This window comes from Haliaeetus albicilla, chromosome 16, assembly GCF_947461875.1.
Source record: "Haliaeetus albicilla chromosome 16, bHalAlb1.1, whole genome shotgun sequence".
Classification (NCBI taxonomy): Eukaryota; Metazoa; Chordata; class Aves; order Accipitriformes; family Accipitridae; genus Haliaeetus; species Haliaeetus albicilla.
Window position 1 is genome coordinate 25,351,893 of NC_091498.1, and position 20,865 is coordinate 25,372,757.

Genomic DNA, 20,865 nt, shown 5'->3' on the forward strand with positions numbered 1-20,865 from the left:
TTCCAATTTTAGTACTGCTGGCTTTTAAGAGGAAGATCCAGACAATGGAGTATTCTCAGGGAAGAAGAAAAAAAAAAAAGATCGTTCAGGATGAGGATATTTGGATCCATGGCAGCGGCCATAAACACAACAGCTTTCCTCTTCCACCAAGAAAAATTTCGACTTAGCCAGGGACTTGCACGCTCCGTCAGTGTCCAAGGTTCCCCTTTGGCAGCACATTTCCTTTCAGCTGCTACATTCTTTGCTTAAACCTTTCCGGGGGCATTGCTAGGGGCGTGATTCTGAGTGCTTTATCCTACAAGAGTAGATTCTTGCAGCTCTCTATTTAGAAGGCTATTTAATGTTAGCTCTCTATTCATTTGGAAATAATGGTGTTGGGGGAAAAAAAATTAATTAAAATGGCTTCAGAAAGTAGTTAATTATAAAGCCTACCATGGCCTGGAGTATGAAATACATTGCAGACTGAGAAATCACGTAGGGGTGCATTACTAAAATAATTAATTTAAAATTTTACATATATCACCCACACAGCAAATGCTGTGGCTGCTGCTAAAATGAGTCCAGTGCCCTTCAAAAACTGTGAGCATCTCTTATATCTCCCACTCACTCCCTTTTAGATACGCTTGTTTTGTTCTTTACTATGGGCGTGCGCTTTGTGTTAAAGAACATCAATTTTGTGGAAGCCTCGGCGTTGATCTGGATCAGTTAGTGTCAGCTGTTAAACTAGTCTTAGACCATTTACAGTCCTGCTAGTTCTCTCAAAGGATAACAGAGATGTAGAGCCGCACCAGCGTGCTGGCCTTATACCACCATGGGATCCCATCAAGGCAATCCTTTAAGTTCAGCCCTGTTGTACCAAATTTATGGCTTTTCTGTGCTAGTGCCACTGTGTTTGCCTGTATATGCCAAATAGGAGTTAAATATTGCAGAGCCTCAGCTTTAAGTGCAGGAAAATAGCTGGTGGGTTTTGGTATTTGGGGGCAGGGGGGTGGTTTGGGGTTGGTTTTTTTTTGTTTGGGTTTTTTGGGGGGTTTTTTTGTTTGGTTTTTTTTTTTTTTTTGCTTTACTTTTGAAGAACCAAGAACGTGTCCTGTGCAGGTTCTGGTTTTGTGATGACATCCAAACTGTACCTGCTCTCCTGTAGCTATCAATATGCTGAGATTCTTGCCTCTTGTCAGTCTAATTTCTAGTTGGTGCAGGTTCTTGACATTCAGCGCTTTATCAAACATAGGCTGCTTGGCACCTATTACCACTGATCTCAGCATTGCTAATAAACAGCAACATCAAGGCCATATTTTCTGGTTCCTGTCAGATCACTGCTTTCCTGGGTGAAATAAAAGTCCTATTAACATGCTCCTCCTCATTGGCTCTGACAGTTTGATTAATTAGGCCCCCTCTTTAGATGACCTCTGCACTGACACGACAAGGAGGTGAATATAAAATGAATAGTTTGCCCACGTAATGGCGTACTGCAAGTTTCAGATTTTTATCAGATCAGACTGAAGTCCGGGGCCTCTGTTAAAACCTACAGCGTACAGCGATATATGGCTGTGGGTTAAGAACCACAGGCTTTACAGCAGGGTTAAAGAATTCAAACCAAAGCAATCCTAGCCATCCACATATATTGACTTTTCCTCTAAGAATTAATCTTTCCTTTACTCTCTTGACCATACAATACAAATCTAATTCGTTTACATTATCAAATAAAATGACCTTTTGTTTTCAACAGATTTTTTATTGCCAGAAAATACAGTATGTTAACTCTGTGGTTATTCAGCCTCCCATAAAATACTAAGGTAAAGCCATTATTCTAGTGGCACTCTATTTAAATGTCAGTCTGCCTTTCTATTATAAACCACCAGCTCATAGGCTTGTAACTCATCAGTAAAAAATTTACTTTGGGTGAGAACTTGTAATACAAGCTCACAACTTTTCTTTGGAAGTGTATTTTTTTAAAATGTGAGTGTATATGATCCCAAGGCATGAATATGTAATTGTGAACCAATAGCACAGCATTTGTAGCACCAGAAACACCAGATCGTGCCAGCATGTTGCCCACCGGCCGGTGTCCCTGACTGGACCGGTGCTTTGCGGTTCCAGGAGAAGCAGTTTGGTCAGCCGGCTGTGCGGAGGCTTTTGAACTGCGTTGCAATCCAACTAGGAGGCAGCTCAGGCTTTTCGTAAAACCTGGAGTTTTGACTGGTGGTCAATGAGAAAGACATCTTCCCTATCTCTTTTTTTTTCTGCTGCTTGCTTGCACTTAATTATGTTCTATTAACACTCTTTTGAGGGGAATTAGGTGTTGCATGTGGCCTTGAAGAGGTGTGAGGTCAAAATCCTCTCTCCATCAAGGTGAGAACTGGAAAGAGCATGAAGAGCATTTTGTTGATCAGGTGAAGTCACTGATACCAAGGTATTCTACAAGGTTGGTTTCTAATTAAAGTTTTCATGTTAGGTTTTTTTCACTAGAAGAGTCAAATTAAGTCTCATTCAGTCTGTGGTAATCTGCATCTCCCACAGACCTTTGAAGGGACAACATGGTGGGTGAGCCTAAAATTAAATGTTGTATCAATTGACCTGCATGTAATCCGAGCTTCTTGTTTAGTGATCTTGAAGCCAGCAAAAACGAGTGACCCATGCTTAAACAGATACTTTTCAATTAAAATAATGCTTTTACTTCTGTGATGCCGAATGCTCTCTGCAGTCTTTGCAGCAGCTCCTGCTTCTTTTATGACCCTCGTGTTTTTTCCCTCAGTCTCTTCTGTCATTTTTTTTTTCTTTGTGTTCATCTGTTGATCAAGTAACTGCATTACTTTAACTGATTTGCTAAATTGGCTCATACATAAGACAGCTCCTCCAGGTAATAACCAGCAAATTTTAGTTTATATTACTGGGGTCATGCTTGAGTGCCACAGCAGTTGGAGTTTTCATTGGTTTGGGAGTGCATCGTGCCATTTCTTCAAGTTTTTTGTTGGACTCCTTGTCACAGGCAGAGCAACAAGAGATAAATGTATTTTTATACATATATACACACACACACACGCACATGTTGTATGCATGTAATATCGGGTATAGGATTTTTGTACGTGTGAACTTAGTTTGCATACAAGTCTCCTGAGGTTTCCTGAGCTGAGAAGGAGGTGTGATATGCATTTGGAGATCTATAATCACCCCTTTCCCCAGATGACTTCTTTTTTTTCATTTCTTGCTTGACAGAATTTGACAAATAAAGTAACAATGTTTTTGGATGAAGATTGAACAGGAGTTGCTAACTTTCCCTTCCTGCAGGCTCCAAAGTAGAATCACAGTTTTCAGTAAAGGTGAAGTTTTGAGTAGGTCAGATGTTAAATTTCTGCACAAAGAAAAGGCTGTAATAAATGAAGAAAATGAAGCAAATCTGCATATATTTTAAATAAATGACATTTCCTAAAACTTTTAATGAAATAGTAAACCAGTATTATTGCTTAAAGTCCAGCCATGATATTTTATACTGTATCTAAATGTCAAGTAAGCACGTATTGTGGCATTGGAAACTCTGTTTTGGCTGTTTTCATCTGGTTAGCAAGGGTAAGCAACTTTACATCCAGCTTCAAGAATAAGCTGAAACGGAAGGTAGCACAGACTTCAAACAAACAAGAAATGCTGGGAGTATCCTGTGGCCTAATTATAACTAACTGTTTCCATTCTTTTCTGTAAATTTTCAGAAGATTATCTTACATGTTGCTACAATTAAATACTGTGGGCTATGTGTGCATGGAAGACTAATATATGTGAACCTTGTTTGGTTTTCCTACCAGGCGTTCTGGCAAGTTTCAGTTTCTTCTTGAAGAACGCTAAGTAGCATTTTGAACAAAACATAAACAAAAATAGTGATGGTATTTATAGATAAACAGCACCATCTGGCAATAAGCAATCTCAGTGTCTGATTTTAAATTACAGGATTAGATAAAAATAATTGACTTATTGTTAAAGACTAATAGTGAAGATCATGGAGGGCGGCATTCTGTGTCTGCCATCTGATTCACTTTAAGCAAGTTACTTAGGCATCTATTCTGGCAAATTTATTCTTGGTGTAGTCAACCTAGTTCCGCACAGTACCTCTATAAACAGTGCTCTATCTAGACTGTTCTGAGGCTAAATCAATTATTACTTGTAAGGTACTTGAAAAGTCTTTTTGAAAGCCTTCGAGTTCCTGTGATTGTGATGTAGGTTTGTGATTAGTGGATTTTTTGGGTTGTTTTTTTACTTTTCAGAAACAACAGACTGGTTTGTTAGCTCTGGAAATTAGATCATGAAAAGGAGGGGCAACCTAGACATCCAGAACATAAGGGCACAAAGACCCAAATCTTTTCTTCTTGATGCTATGTGCTAGAGCATGGGAGTGCGTTATATGGAAAGCTCTAAAGCAATGCAAAAGCAAGAGCTAAACTTGGCTCTAATGTAAGCGCACTGTTTGAGAGACTTTATAACTTGGAGTTCTTTTTAGGTGTTTACTAACCATAGTTTTACTGCGAAAGATTAAGAGTAGCAGTGGTGGGTTTCATTCCTAAGGTGACTCAAAACATAGATGTGATATCTAGTAGGTATTCCTGTCAGCATAAACCAGCAAGTCTCTTTGTTTTCACAGGATTACCTTCAGAGAACAACAGAGTGAGAAAAGTGACTTCTTTCAGGTAGCCCAGCTATTGCTTTTTCCTCCATCCTCAGTGGCTGGGTTTTGCGCCACGGCTTATAGAAGTAGTGACGTCATCTCGTGTTCTCCCTCGTTTGTTAGTCGGGATTCAAATAGATAGGGCCTGCAAGAACTGGAGCTGGTACGAGGACTGGTGACGAGTGTATGGGGGGGCTGTGGCCCCTCTGGGCAGCGATGAACTGGTACGTTGGTTCGGCGGGTATTGGTTGGTCCTCAGCCAAAAGTAATCCTCTGGGGGAAGACTCACCTTGCATGCTAGTGTCATTAAGGTACGTGTATTAAGAGCAGTACGGGGTGCAGATGTAAAGTTACGTAAAGGTGCTGAAACACTGCATAAGAATATATGTATCTGGAATTCCTCTGGTTTGTGGCTTCAGCATTTTTTACTGAATAAGAATCATGTTGTTCTCTGACCAGCATAGCCTTTTGGAGGAGCTACAGAGACTCTCTAGTGATGCTAAAGAATTCTGTTTTAAGTGGCATTCAAATCCACAAAGTTTCTAGAGGCTGTTTCTTAGGAGCAAGAGCCACATTCACCAATGGGGCAGGCAGGCATATCTTCTTTTGAGTGTTTTGTTGTACTAATTTATATCCAGCAATGTTTGTTACACAATTCACTGAAAAGTAGCTTGCTTGTTTTAAAGGCAGCCATCTTTCAGTTAGTGTTTTCCAAATGCTACTTTTGTAAATATATAAAATGTTCAACTGAAGGTACTGGATATAATTACACCTGTACAGATTTTGCATTTTTACATGTCAAACACACACACTACCCTAGTGGATCGAAAATGTGCACAAATAAGTCTGTGTTGGGGGAGAAGTCTTCACTTACCTTTTGCTTTTGCTCTACTTTAATTTGTGTTGTCATGGCAGAAACAGGGCTACTAGTAAAACCCTCTTCCAGATCTACCTGGGGTGGAAGCTTTGCCAATTTACATTTCCTGCATGGATAATAAGAGGCATATAGAAAATTAATTTAAGATGTAATAAAACTGGCATATTATGATCACGTTTACTAGAAGAAACCAAGCGTCCAAGCATCATTCTGTAACGTGCAAGTTGTTGAGCAAAGCTGAATCAAAATTTCAGCCAGCTGCTCTTTTCCCTTTTGTTTCCTCTTTTCCTGTGCCTCAGAATGGACATTCAATTTATGTTGGGGTGAGCTTCAGGAGCTTCAGAGCTCCTTCCTCTAGATAGATATTCCATGATTCTCTGTGTTTCTACATGGACCACAAAATTCTGCTGTAACAATTCAAAGCGTTCAAGCTTTTCTCAATACTGCAGCATCCTTTGACACTTCAAGAGTGCGTGTACCCTGCACAGCGATGCAGTGTGGGAATGAAGGGGTGAATGTGCCCGCTCTGGAACAAGAAGCTGTTCTGCTAATCAGTCCAGCATGGTACTTCATAGGCCTGAGCTGCTGCCCCAGTGCTCCCATTGCCATGCAGGGAAACACAGCATACTTAATGGTCGGACCCAGCTGGGGCTGGTGCTAGCTTACACCAAGTCTATCCTTCAAGCCATCCTCAACCACATGCAGCACAGAAATACGCATGGTCTAATACTTGCTTCTATTAGTAGGCCTTTGTAATTCTGTTCTTTTCAAAAGTAGAATGAAATTAGCCCTTGAGTCAAGTTTGAATTATTTTCATATTTTTGGGATATTACAATATCTCCCAGATCTCATTAAGTAAAGCCCTAAATAAAACGATTGCAATACAGCTAGGGATTGGAAAACCTCAGAAGATTTGGAGGAAATTTCCTCTTTGATGAGCAATTCGGATACTTAAGCAAAGGTTGCCCGAGTCCTGAACTTTAAAAATTCTACTCCCTTCCTCTTCTTTCCAGTATCCGCTGGCTTCCTGGTGTCATCCCCTCCTCTGCTTCATTTTATATTCTTTCCCCCCATCCTCAGGGGGCCCTGTGCTCTGTCCTCCATGTCTTGTGGTCCTCCATGACTGCTGGCACTTTAACCTCCTGTCTGCTCCTTTGGCCTCAACTTTCTTAAACCCTGGCATGTTTTTGTGTGTTTCTTTACACAACTTCCTTCTGTTTTCCTTTTTTTTTTTTTTTTTTTTTTTAAAAAATACATCTTCCCGACAGAAAGATGAGTTGTGGTCTTAAATAACTGTCTGTGGTGCTCTGGTATTAATACAAAGCATATGAACTGAGCAGACGTTTTATGTTCCTCCTTCAAAATACATCACTAGCCATTCAAGACACAGGATAGAGGATGTCAGTGGTTGATATGGGCCACCAGAGAAACCAAATACTGAAAGGTATCCACCGAGGTAGTAGGGTTTAGATTTGGGGACCAGACCTCAGTTACCTGTCAAAGTTGGGGCAGCCTGGAGGCAGCAGAGAGGTGCGCAGAGAGCAAAGAACTGCAAAATGCAGGAGGGAGTTCTTTTGACATACTGTTTTCCAGCCGTATGGATGGCTAAAGCTGCACTTACTCTCCTGTATCTGCCCTTATTTTAGGCAATAACATGCTGAACGGCAGCAGTCGAGGTCCTAGCTCTTTCTTACCTCTCACAGATCCAAGCACGGATCGGTCTGACAGGAGTCTTAAGCTAAAACCTCCATTGACCAGTTTGTACAATCTGAGGTAGAAATTGAGAACACCTTGGTGCAAGGAGTATACCAGGTCACACTAGCTTCTTGGGATGAGGTGGTTGCTGCAACTTTTCATTGTGGAGGACCGCATCGTAGAGGAAAGGAGCTGTGTGAACTCTTTCCCTCCAAACACGGTGGATGTGTGGGGGTTGTGTTTCTCAAATGTTTTGTCATTTAGACAACCAGCAAGTGTTCAGAGGTTGTAGTATGTAAGTTGAAAGAGAGAGAGAAAACGTGCAAAAAAAAAAAGAAAATTACCAGCAGCTGTTGAGGCTTCAGGTTTTTGTAATATTGTAAAAATAGCAGAACTATGTTTTAGAGACTGCCTGACTTCTGTGCAGGTCAGTAATAAGGAGATACATGCAGTACATGGCTAACATAATCACAGTACTGGTAACCCACTTTCATGAGAGCTTCAGCTCTTTAAAGATGCAGGGTAAGCAAAATCCCAAGGAACCAGACCCCATGATACTTCTTGGTTGTGTATTATTGTCCTCACTTTCTAAATGGGACACTGAGGCACAGCAGGTAAACGCTAGTGGGAATGAAATACAGCTCGGGCCACAGACTGTGCCTTTTACTGATACCACAACATTACATATAATGAGCACATTTAGGAAATCATTTAGCCTTTAAGATTTCCTGCTTGTTGTTACATTATGAAAAAGCGTTTGAATATGCACTATAAGAGTGAGCTTAACCAAAAAATGCTTTTATAGCACTGAAGGCAAGTTTCAGAGCCTTTATAGAAGCTCTTACCTTGTAAAATGTGCTTCCTTAACACATTGCGCACTTGCTCTACTCAGCCTTTTGTTTCCATGATTGCACGCGCTCTCCCTCTTCCCCTTCGCCCCACGCTACAATCCCTTTTTTGTGTATTCCCACTAGGCACGCTCTGTCCATTGACTGAATGGAGACGGGCACGTGTGTGCTGCTCTGCCCTGGCCAACGTTTGAGCCTGGCGTTCGGGGCGGAGGGAGGAGGATTGAAAGGCTTTTCTTTTCTGTGCACAAAGGTCACTTCTCCCCCCTCCTTTGCAGTTTGTTCTCTGCTAGTCCGCTGCACTGCTGCAGCTTTCGTCTAGGACCCTAGAAGATACTCTGGGGATATGTTTGTAGGCTAGTCCTGCAACTGAACAAGTCTAGGAGCGCATCTCGGTGTCCTGTCCCACCGTTTTTGTCCTGCTAATGGAACTGTCTCTCTCCCTCGTAAGCTAGGTCTGTGTGTTCAATTTGAATGCTGTCAAAAAGAAAGAGCATTTCATTACTGTTATTAGTTGCATAGAAGTGCTTTCTGCTGCGATGCCTTCTGGACAGCCCCTTGGCTGTTATCCTGTGGAAGGAAGCAGACTGAGATTTTTGCCTCCTGTGCACTTTACTCATTGGATTAAGGATAAAATTGAAGCTTTCCTAAAAGACTGGGTAGCCTTAAAAATGAATGAATACCGGGGATTAAAAACACGTGAGATCTAAGCCTCTTTAGAAGTAACTATTGAAATAAATGGATTTACTGGCAGAGGTGAAAGGAAAACCTGAATCTAGAAGATCTCATTGTACGTTTACCTTTTGAGTTGTTGAACTCTGAGGATCAGGTAATTAAATTCACGAGACAGAGAAGAGATGAAAGTAGGTAGTAGGAGATACCATCCTTTAAAAATGTTAAAGTTCCAGAAGGAGTTGAAGTTCCTATATCACCTGGATGACCTTGGCCATGGCCTTGCGTCTCCCATTTCCCCACGTGACGGTGTTCCTTCTGAGTGTAGACACCAAGAAGTGGTTGTGATTTTGTGTCATAAAATAATGCTCCATCACTGTGCTCTTTTTTTTTTAAATGTAATGGTAAAATACTAAAACCATACAAAGTTACTTGAGGGAAAGGAGATTCGATCACCTGCTGAAGAGGCAGCTCTCTACCATTAAAAGCAGATGGATTTGTGTGTCTTGTCAGGCAGTTCTCCCAATGCACCTGCAAAAGGAGGGTGAGTCTTGTCGCGAAGCTTAAGATCCCCTCCTGCTTGGTATTATGTCAAGTGATGTCTGCATCTCCTGCAGCACAAGGTGTGAAGATAATACGCAGCCTACTGCCTAAGCGTTCTTTTAATTGCAGAAAGTGTAACTTCCAAAATGCCAGGTGGAGGGGGATCTGTGGGGATTCTTGTGTAGAAATGAAGAACTGAAGAGAATAATGATGGGCCAGGTGTCTGCCTTCAGTGAGGATATTCCCTGTGTCACCTCTGGTGCCAGCATAACTGCTATCCCTAAACGATATGGAAGTTTTGCAGTCAGGGGAGGGCTGAGCTGTCAGGTGAGCCGGGGATCAGGAATTATCGTGAGGGTTTGATGGCACGTGAAGGATGCTGTGAAGTGCGGCGTGGTTCTGATGAGCAGGAGCTCAATTAGGTTCTCCCAGACACGGCCTGACATGCCGGGCAAGCGGGACCTGCGTCATGCCAGGCATCGGGTGTGAGGAAGTGTTCTGGTCCATCAAACATAAAATGACAAAATCATTTGTAATCTCTCATTACTAATCCCCGTGGTTTTTACGTCTATGCCTCCCTTGTGGCATTATTCAACAGCTGATAGCTTTCTTTTCTTGCCGTCTACCTAAAAGTGAAGTATACTATTAATGGTTTTAGGAGTTAACTGAAATCTTTTTACCGAGAGCTTCATAGGAAAGAAAAATAGGTCAGATCTTAAATAGAGTTACTAATGACTAAGTAGCCCTTACTAATTATTTGCACCGGATTGCAACTTACCACAGGTGGCTGCAGCCAGAGTTCATTATAAATATTTCTTCCTAAATACGAGGTGGTTTCTCCCAGTAAGTAATCAGCTTGAGAATATGTTGCAGAAGGCATGTAACTACATGCACAATTTTTTTCCTCGAAATTATTTAGAAGTCAAGAGCAACTCCATTTAACTCTTACGTATGCAAAAAAGGGCACTAATAGGAGTAAAGGATCCCTACCCGATACCCCTTGATAGGATGCTGCCTACCTACAGTGCAGGCTTTGTCTTTCCTGCACACATTTAAAGTTTGCTGGGGGTAAACAGCTATTCATCTGTCCACTCACGGGATTCACAGTACATCAACTCCATTTTGTCTGCACTGCAATACAGCGTAGTGCAAACATCGGATGACCTTCCTTGTGATCTCATCTAAACCTGAACCTGTGCCATAAAGCTGTTTCTTTCTTGGTGGTGTTCTGAACACGTCCTTTTTCCCCTTGGCTTTCTGGCGAGGCCTGAGCCACCTCAGAAACGCAGGGACTCTGAGTTTGTCTCGTCAGGGCTCAGTACTCGCATTGAATGTGCAGGTTTGTGTTTTAAATGCCCAAAACCTAAATCTGTAATCCAGGTGTTCTTCCAGTCGTGCCTGCTCTTCTCCTCTATTTATTCATTTCGCATGAAAATATTTAGTATATTAAAGAAGTACTTGACCATCTTATTTTGTGCACATGCTGCATAATGGGGAAGGTTTCTCCAAAGTTTTCTTACAAGTGGATTCCCATGTGGTGCCTGTTAGTCACAGCTAATTACAGAGGCTGGTGAATGAAGAATATATTGGAGCTCAGGTTCCCCTCCTCCTCTTCCCCCAGTGCTTCAGAAGAAAATAAAATAAAAAACCTGCAGACAAATCCAGGTTTTTCTGTGGTCGTAGTCTCCAAAGAGCTCCAGAGAGATCACAGATGTGGTTTCACATTTCAGGTTTAACTATGGTGTAATAACTACAGTATTATCTGCAGGAGAAATGCAAGTGGGGAAAGAATCATTAATTGACAGTGAAAAGTTCAACCTATGTGCTGTGTGTTTGTTTTTTTAAGCAGCTGAATGTTTAGCCAAACCATGTTTTAACTTTTAACTGCAGTCCTGAAGGTTACGATAATCTTGATATGTTAAAACCTAGGAACATTATAGGAAAGGAAATTTAGATACGTGTTTCAGAAAGGTCAATCATAGTAAAGCAGAAACACTTGTGATTTAGCTGAAGCTAAGCCACATGCTTCAGTTTTAATTCAGTTGCCTACAAACCTCCGGTGAGGTACGCTGACCTTATTTTACAACACAGGAACTTTTTTAAAATGTTTCAGTGGGTGCAGAGTAAGCCAACAGTGAGAGGTGAAATTTTACTGCTATGCACATGAGGAACCCATAGCTTACATAAAATGTTTAATGAACGTCTAATTTTCCTGTCTTTTGCTAGCGTTCATCCAGCATCCAAGAAGTCTGCTAGGTTGAACAAGTTCCTATGTGTGCGTGGTATTAGTTCAGTAGGACTATGTGGGATATGTCTATTATTTGTAACTAAGGCACCAGTGACCTTCCTGCCACTGTATTAGCAGCGCCTGCTGTGTTTCCATACTGCTGATTGTCAGGAATTCAGACCATACATATAACTGTGTATACTCTTCACTGGTCAAATGATTGTCTCTGGAAAAAAACAATTAATTACAAAGAATAAAAATTAAGACATGTAATCTTAGAAGGAAATTTCCACTTAAATACAGGTTTGAGGCTGAAAAAATGCATAATTTAGCAGGTACAGGAGGCAGATTACATAATGAAATGATGTAGGACTCTCTTTTTAACAGGTATGCTTTTCTTTAAGGTTGGTTTGTAGCTGGTTTTTTTCACCCAATTTTTATTTTTATTTTTAAAACTGAAAGATTCTGAAACACGGAAGACTGCAGGAGTAGCTTGAACTCTCAGAAAGATACCCCCAAATGACTAGGGCTAGGACAGGAGTATCCTACCTAGAAAACGAAGCAATCCAGTCTAAATCTGGTGCCTGAGCTCTAGGAAACACACACATGGATGAAAATGCTTAAAATTAGTACAATACTAACAGTTGTTAGAAACAGGTGTAAATACTACAGCGTCTCTTCAGAACAATTCCTCTGTGTGCCTACCTGATAAGGAGAGGCTTTATTATAATACACCTGCATCAAAATGATTCAACTGGGCTGTTATGCACTGAAAAAGTACTCCCGGAAGGTCTGCTTTTCATTACTACGTGCTGGGGTTGATGGATAAACCAATGTCTAAAACAACATTATGCTATGATGGTGGAGACTGAGGATATCCGTTTTCCTTAATAAATACTAAATTAATTTTACATTATAAGACCTATTGAAGAAGTCATGTGAGGCTAAACATTGTGTGCTCAAGACCTCTAGGAGGCTCAGGAGTTCAAAGCCAAGTTATGTGACAATGTTCTGATATTAAAAGTGCTAAAAGGAGCAAGTTGAGTTTAGTGAAATACCGTAGTACAGATGGTGCTTATAACAGCAGCATGATACAACCTTCCTGTTGAACTGTTACCCACTAGCTGCCCCGTGCTGTGAGAAGTTGACTCTTGCCTCCAAAAAACTTTGGGAATTTTTGCTTGTTTTGGTAGGTGATGTAAGGAAGGAGTTCTTATGTTTGAACATCTCCAAACTTTGGAAGAAAGCTTTAGCTTTAGACTGTGTTATTGTAACTTTTTTTTCTTTCTCTCTAGTGAGTAAATGTCCCCAGGACTGAATATTCTTGAAGTACGATAAGAGCACAGGATATTAATCTAAGTTCAAATGTATAATTAGTGTATGTATGTATTTGAGCCAGTTTGCTTCGGCTGCATCCCCTTCAAAAAGGCTGTCTGCAAGTAATCTCTGAAGCACTGAAATTGTTTTAATTCAGAAAAATTGGAGAAGGGAAGAGATTTTTATTTTACACTGATGCAGTTCATCTTATTTTTCCCCAAAGGACACCATGGTTTAATGGATGGGGCTTTAACCTACCCAGAGGTCAGTCTTTGCTAGACAAGTGGAACCTTATTCCTGAGGGAATTGATATACTAATGACACATGGACCTCCCCTTGGTAAGTGAAACAAAAACTGTGTGTGATTCTTTGCATGAGAATTTTACTTTCAAAATAAGCAAAATTAATAATGCTATAAGCTATACTGTAATCGCACCCTACCTCAAAACTATGAATTAAAAAGCCTTTTTGGAAGAAGTGTAAAGTGATTAGGCTTAGCAGATCTGTTGACCTTCCAGATGTTTTCTTAATAAAAGCGAAATTATTTGTTAAACTCAAGCTAGGGAAGATCAAATATCTGACTCCATGGCCATTATAGTTTGACATTTTATTTAAGAACAGTATTCATCTGTCAAACAGTTTCCAATCCCATATGATTTTTCAGAAATTGACTAAAACTTTTAAAACATTTTTCCACTACAATGACATGTTACCTTAAGGTTTTAGAGTATGCAGTCAAGAGTTCAGGAGTATGTAGTCACATATTCTCTTTGATAATGTCCTTGTAAACTCAGAATATCTAACAGTAGTTTTAAAGATATTAATTGGCTTATAGCGAATTTGTGAAGGAATAAAATTACGTTCTCAGATAATTGTTCCTTATTTGAACTAATGACAGGTGAGCACAAGTCTATGAATGCAAAATTTGTTTTTTCATTAAGTAGTTGAAGTTTTTCATTTAGTTAAATTTTGCTTGCCTTGTAAATGTAATTCACTGATCCCCATTTTAATTCTACATTCTAAACTAAGTTCTGATGGTCTCAAAAAGACACTAGGATGATCATTCAGCAGAGACAGGAGTACCCAGTTTTGGCATATCTGAAGTCATTAAAACCTGCACTAAAACCATTTGAAAATTCCCACTATTTTTTCCCTGTCCTGTACCCCACAAGATAGTATCACGTATTATTTACTGTTTTCTTTAAGACACATGCAGAAAGCAGTCTAGGACTCTATTTCAATATTTCAGTTGATTTTACAAGAACTGAGCCTCTGCCTTCTATAAATATGGCTTATCAGGATAAGAAAGTGTGTCAGTCTCCTCTTCATTACCGTTATTGTTAGTAGACTGTGATTTTGTCAGGGTTTTAGTAAGCTCCTGAAATCCAAGGGGTCAGATCATCGCATGATCACATGAAGTCACTTGACTTTCGAGATGGTAGTGAATATAAAAAAAACTTCTCAGAATTGCAAGATGCCATTATAAAACAGCATTTAAGTGCTACCAGGCTGGCTCAATGCTCTCATAGAGCTTCTCAGTGACCGTGGAGTCAGGAATTAATGCATGTTTATGTTTCGTAGCACAATTAAGTTAAGAGTCGGCAAGCTAAGCAGAGCTAAGGGGAAAAAAAAGGCCAGAAAGTTTTTGACCAGTAATGTACTTACCACTCCCTTTATATCCTGGTTATTCTTCTAATACTGCTTAGAGAATGTTATAAAACGATCTCCGAATTCTCTTTAATCTTACTAGAGCTACCAGCATGCTGCTTTGATAAAGCAGCGATAACACCATCCACTGACAGTGGAGCGCACCGGATATTGAAAACCAGCACTTTGAATAGCACTCTTTTAATCTGTTTGTTTTCCCAAAGAAGCAAAAAACCCCACAAGCATGTTTGTAATGTTTCATGGGTGCTATTTTAAATGGCTTGCTAATCCATCTGCTCTGAAATGGGTTCATCTAGAAATACTGTGATGCTGCAGACACTAATGAGTGCTTTAATTGAATAAGCGTACTTAAATTTTGGTTTCGATGGAGATAATGAAGTTCAATTTCAAAAGGTTGGCACTGTATTTTAACTACAGACACAGATTCGGTGCTAGTACTGTGCCTAAAAGGAGGGCGTCTAGGTCTCAGCCTGCATGATAATATTGAGAAAAATGCTGCTTTTTCAATTACATAAATGTTAAGGGAGGTAGAGCTGTAACTGGACTCTTTGTTCTCTCCAAAATTCATTCAAGTTCATGTCACAACATGTTTTTACTACCTGGGATAAACTTGGCACAGGATGTAATTACTCTGAAGTCAGTAGAACGGTGCTACAGTTGGATGTGGCTCCTGATTTCCCTTTTACTCCTCCTCATTTGTCTTGCCCTGCTGATCCTTCGTGGTGCCAGTCCGGGCAGCAGACTTCTGTAATAACAGATGCCATATTTGTGCATTTTTCCGTATTATCCATAGGACTAAGCGGCAACGTAGTCAATTAGCGCTGGCTTGTTGGAAGCTGTTTTGCTACGTTGCTTGTTGTTAGTGACCGAGGGCTCACGAATAAGCTGCCACTTGCAGACTGTGGTCCTTGGGAAGTTGTGGGAGACTGTATTTTAAATCTCTGGGGTGGCAGAGGTGTCGGGTCCTAGATAGCTGATCTTCCTGAGGTGGTTTATTTCTGGAGTAACCAGGTAGCTGGCTGGGGAAGCTGACTGCTGTAAGAGCCAGGGGAAAGGGAAGAAAAGTCTGCAGCAGTGCCGGGAATAAATGTCCCAGGGTTTCAAGGTGGAAGATGGGTTTAAACCTATAGTTTAAAAAAACAAATCACATCCAGAAAAATATTAATGCAGATGGAGGGAGGAATTCTTAAGGAAGACAAAGTGACAGCGAAACATTTCTTAAAAGCCATTGTGTGCTTTAATGGAGAAGTTACGACTACAGATAATGTAATAAACCTTCTGTGAATTATGACTTCCTGAAAGACTATGTGAAACCTTACCTGAATAGAGAAAATTAATAGTATTGATTGCATTTTGCCTTCAGGTTTTCGAGACTGGGTTCCAAAGGAGCTGCAGAGAGTGGGTTGTGTGGAACTGTTGAACACGGTGCAGAGGCGAGTAAGGCCCAAACTCCATGTCTTTGGTGGGATTCACGAAGGTAAGGAGCAGCGCTATTCCCCTCTTCGATCTCAGGCTGATTTCAAAGCAGCACATTTTGATGGTGTGTTGCAAAGGATGGATAATGGCATGTTGGACTAAAGTAGGGAGGGAATTGAGGGAAGTGATTGCATGCACAGCACTTCGTAAATTTATGCCAGAATTAAAACAGACTTTTTCAGGAACGTGTGCTACATTTAGCCACCTACATCTTTCACTGTGCAAAGGTTGTTCTATACAGGTTATTTGAAAGCAATTCAGATTTTGACAAACTTAGTTAGAGAAACAGATGAGATTCCCCACACTTGCAAGCCAAAATGAAAATTATCCCCATTATTCCAAGCACAGGAGCCAAGAAAGGTGCTAGAAAAAGAAGAAAATCGAAGACAACTTACTGTCTCAGCTCACCTCCCTCGGTGTATAAGGAAAAGCAGAAAGGAGGGCATCTCGAGTCAGACATCAGGAGGAGAGATTGCCAGAACTCACTTTGCATACATTTCTAAAAGCATCCTGTAATACAGTTTGTACCGTGTATGTTACCTTCCAGCAGTCTCATATTTTAGAATAGCTATTTCGCCACTGTCAGTACCAGATCAGGCAGAGTGTGAAGCTTCAGAAACAATAAGCTCAGTTTGTGGAAGTGGAAGAGGCTGAGAGATTAAATACATTTTGGAGATACTTAAATATTTAATACAATTTTGTAGCTTTCACGTGGCTGAGAGACAAACACTAGGAGTTCTGCCTGAGAGGGAGTGTAAGACTTTGTGACCCTAGAACTCAAAATTACACATTAAATGCTTTATATTGTCCCCCTGGAGGGTTCTCCATGGACTCCTAACTAGGTTCTCCATAGGCTTAAAGATTTGGAGGACTTCATAAAATAAAAATAAAAAAAGGATAGCTTTCTGAACTAGTGTTGTTGGTTTTTCTGAAGCCCTTGTGACTTCATACAATGAGTTTCATGCTGGGTATCTGTAAATAAAGAGTTTATAATGGAAATACTGACATGACCTTGAGTATAGTGGCATGAATAGCAGTCTTTCAGTGCACCCAAGAGAAGATGGGATATTTTGTATAAATATTAATCCTTGCATATTAAGAATAAGTGAATACAGCAAGACTTCCAGCTAAAATATGTAAAGTGTCTATAGCCTTTGTAGGCACGCTGGGTGATGAAACTTCTAGTTGTAGTAGTGTTAAGTAGTGGGAGAGGAAGGTACTTCTGTGTACAAGATTGTTATTGTGAGAAAGCACCGAGGAAACACATGAAGCACCTTACATTTAAATCTCATAGGAAAGGTGGTAGCACATATTAAAAGTGAATGTTCAAATAAATTCTTACAAGAATACTAACAAAAAAGTTTAAATCCTGTTTAGTACTTACGCAGAAGACATAAGAACGGCTTGTTTCAGTACAGAAAGAAATAGCCAAGTGTTAAGAGCATTATCTTACAGTGCAATTAATTCTCATCCAACTCCAGCTGAGATGAATGAACATGCACCACATTCCATTAAATCCACAGAGGCTATACACACATTTTGGTGATGCAGGTTTTTTTCCTGGTTGACAAGCACGAACAACCACAAACAAGGTTTTTCCCACCATGAGATGATCTAAATCAAAATTGCCAGTCTAAATAAATAAAGTAATACAGGCGGACAGTGCAGCAATTCTGAAGTGATTATTCTTTCTGATAGACACTGTGGGTAGCTGTATTTATCTTAGCTTTCAGGCAGCAGTGATCTGTACTGTATCATAATGGTATAAAAGAAAAACATTTTTCCCCTGTGGGTTTGCAATGGGAAGTTCTCTTCCTCCATGAAACTGATTTTCTTTTTTATTATTATTATTTTTTTAAAGTACATTTGGTGCCAAATTCTTCCTAGATTTTTTCTAGCTTCTTTGTTAGCTTTTTGTGGATGTCAGCTGAAAACAACGCAAAGCTTTCTCTCACCTTTTGCACTGGTGGAACTGGAGCTCCTATCTCCTTATCCTTGAGAGAATGTCTGTAAGAGGAGAGCTTCTACCTTCTCAGTATCTCTGTACTTCTGTTATCATTTGTTTTCTCACATCACATTTGCTGAATGAAGTCTCAGCTGTGACTCGGTTCATGGGTCGCTATAGTTTGCTCCACTTGCCGAAAATTACTGGAGTGCACAACCCTCCGTTATGTCCTATTCCTGTGCGGCAAGTGGGAGAGAAGGCAGAGGCCGGCAGAGAAGGAGCGTTGCTGCTGGTTCCTCAGATGCAGTCTGAACAAGAGCATTGCTGGCCAGATGTTTAGGAGGTTGAGAACAGTCTTCAGCATCCTGAAACTCATGCCATAGTGTTGCTGAGGAGTCGAGTACTTGGCATGCTAAAAACCTGTGATTAGTATTTGCTGCTTCTTGCTTTTTGGTTCGGGAACAAGTTACCAAGATCCCTTTGTAGTGAAAAGCAGTCATCTGTTTAACCTTCATCTCAATTTTCTGCTTAAGCTAGGGGTCATCCATTGACCTTCAGTGCTCTGTTGTGTTTACAGCAGGAGATTCCTTTCCTTGGTCATGATTTTCACTGGTAGATAACATACATAAAGTAAATATGTATGTGTGTATATTTTTAACCTGCTAATGAGTTTCGGAGGTTTCACAAGCCAGCGTGAACACCAGCTTGGCAGTCCTATGCTGAGGAACTGGATGGTAAGGGCTAATGTGGGGAAAGCTTACTGGGTTCGGTTCATTGCCCAGAGAGGGGTTTTTGTAGGTGGAACCAAAGTTACTTCTAAATCTTTTTCTCCTGATTGGTCTTTTCCTTATGACAGACATCACAGGCATGCAAACCACAGCTCGCTAATTAAGTAATTAGAAAAAGTACATGTGTGGTTTTGTCTCTGTTTCTGCTGTATCCAATTGCAACAGAGATTTTCCGGAGGGGGGGAAGTTTGTACATAAAAGCATCAGTTCTTACTTCAAATACAGTACGTTGTATTTTTTTCAGTCAAGCCTTTGTGGCAGCTTTCAAGAGCTTGTATCATTTTGAAGGGATGAATTTAATTTTATTCCAAAGCATTGATCCCACAACAAGCTTTCGGTGCAGCTGCCCATGGGCAGTATCGTTTGTTTATATTACAGTAAGTGTGACACGTTCTCCCTACAGGTTATGGCATTATGACAGACGGTTACACAACGTACATCAATGCTTCAACGTGTACAGTCAGCTTTCAACCAACCAACCCTCCAATTATATTTGACCTTCCAACCCCTCAAGGATCATGAAGCACTACTGCACATTTGGAACTGGGGAAGGTCTATAAACTGCCATTTTCTAATTATAAAACTTACATTCTGTTACATGTTTATTTCAAAATTGGTGGGGGAGAACTTGGGGGAAACCATGGGGGTTTTTGTTTTGGGGTGGGTTGCGGGTTTTGGGGTTTGGTTTTTTGGGGGTTTTTTTTTTGTAAATTGCTGGTACAAAAGAAACAAGAAGAAAAGTTAGAGGTTGTGCTTTTTGGAAATGCAGCATTCATTTTAAATTGATAAAGCATTGTGAATTTGTAAAATGAATTTTGTTTTTCAATAAATTTGCCATTGTAAATTGTTATAGTGTTCTCAAAAGGACAGCCAAGCTTTCTTTTAATAAGTGAGAGACCTTATTTTAATATTATATTATAAGCTTAAAAATAGGCAGCATTTAAAAACACCCAAATTTGCACAACTTATGTTATTGTCGGGGTTTTTTAAGTGTCTTCTTTTTCCCTAGGTCTAAATGTTAGCTTTTCATCTCCATTTATATCAACTTTTTTTTAGTAGCACAAACAATGTTTTGGGGTCCATTTACCTCTTGATACGTGTGCATGTACTGAAGCTTGTTTCTGTTAACAGTAGAATGCAGCAAGGGGAGAATAGACTTCTCGGTTGTTTGTCTCTACCTGCTTTATATGTTAAGACTGATATAGATAGCCACAGCCTGTATGTGATATCTACCTTTTATTGTTTGTTTTTAAATTATTTTAGCTTTAAAAGACTGGGGGTGAAAGCTGCAAAGAGCAGGTATTTCATGCAGTAAAAAAAAAATGTAAATGCGGACTCCTTTTAAATATGAATTTATATATATATGTATTTTTTGTGCATTATAACTAAGCTAGGATTTAATATTGCCAGTATAGCATCTGCAAAATTATGCTGTACAGCACATCTAAATTATGAAGGATGTGACACATTTTCCAAGTGCTCAAGGCCTTCAAGAGCCCGAGTTAAATCTTTGTCGTAGTTCAGGCATGTATAGAGTCAAATGGATACAATCAAGCCTAACTAAAATAAGGCTTAGTTGTCCTTTATATTTAAATATTCTTCTTGTCTTTTTTATTTCCTTTTTCTTATTTTGCACTGTGTGTAAATGCAATCTCGCTAGCACAAAATATTGTTGCAGATAGTTATTTCTGTTCTACCACTGTAAATGCTATTGAGCTTTGTTCTGTTTTATGTTACCTTGTTAATGGAATTTAGAAAAGCAGTTGTTTCTTTAAATTTATTGTGATATTATATCTAGCGGCCTTTATATGCAAATAAAATTGCAAGATTTTTAAATATGTGGTTTAAGGAAATTTTGCGCTTTTTTGTGGCATTAACCATTTGGGGGGACAGTGATAAGGGTGAGTAAGAACTTTTCTATTTCTCAATAAATTTTTATTGCTTACCATTTATAGGATGTCAGTTGGGTCGATAAAGCACTCAGACTTTTCCTTCCGTTTCTCTGCCATCCATCTTTCCCTTCCTTTTAGACAGAAGAGATTTTGTCTTCAGATGTTATAATTCAGTGCAACCAAGTTTGCACAGTTAAGCCTTGTAGGATACTATTCCAGATGACATAAGGAAAAATTGATTAGGCAGTAACCTTTGTACTTCCTCG

The 20,865-nt window shown here is 39.9% G+C and overlaps 1 protein-coding gene across 2 annotated transcripts in view; it reads left to right on the forward strand.

The window, feature by feature from the left end:
• The window catches only part of MPPED2 (metallophosphoesterase domain containing 2), a 110,048-nt gene extending 89,505 nt beyond the window's left edge, over window positions 1-20,543 (forward strand). For both annotated transcript variants that reach the window (XM_069804014.1, XM_069804015.1), the window contains exons 5-7: window positions 13,054-13,169; window positions 15,862-15,975; window positions 19,111-20,543. In XM_069804014.1, the coding sequence (XP_069660115.1) occupies window positions 13,054-13,169; window positions 15,862-15,975; window positions 19,111-19,229 (349 nt within the window). In that variant the 3' untranslated portion in view covers window positions 19,230-20,543. The remainder of the gene's footprint in view (window positions 1-13,053; window positions 13,170-15,861; window positions 15,976-19,110) is intronic.
• Window positions 20,544-20,865: the final 322 nt, after the last annotated feature.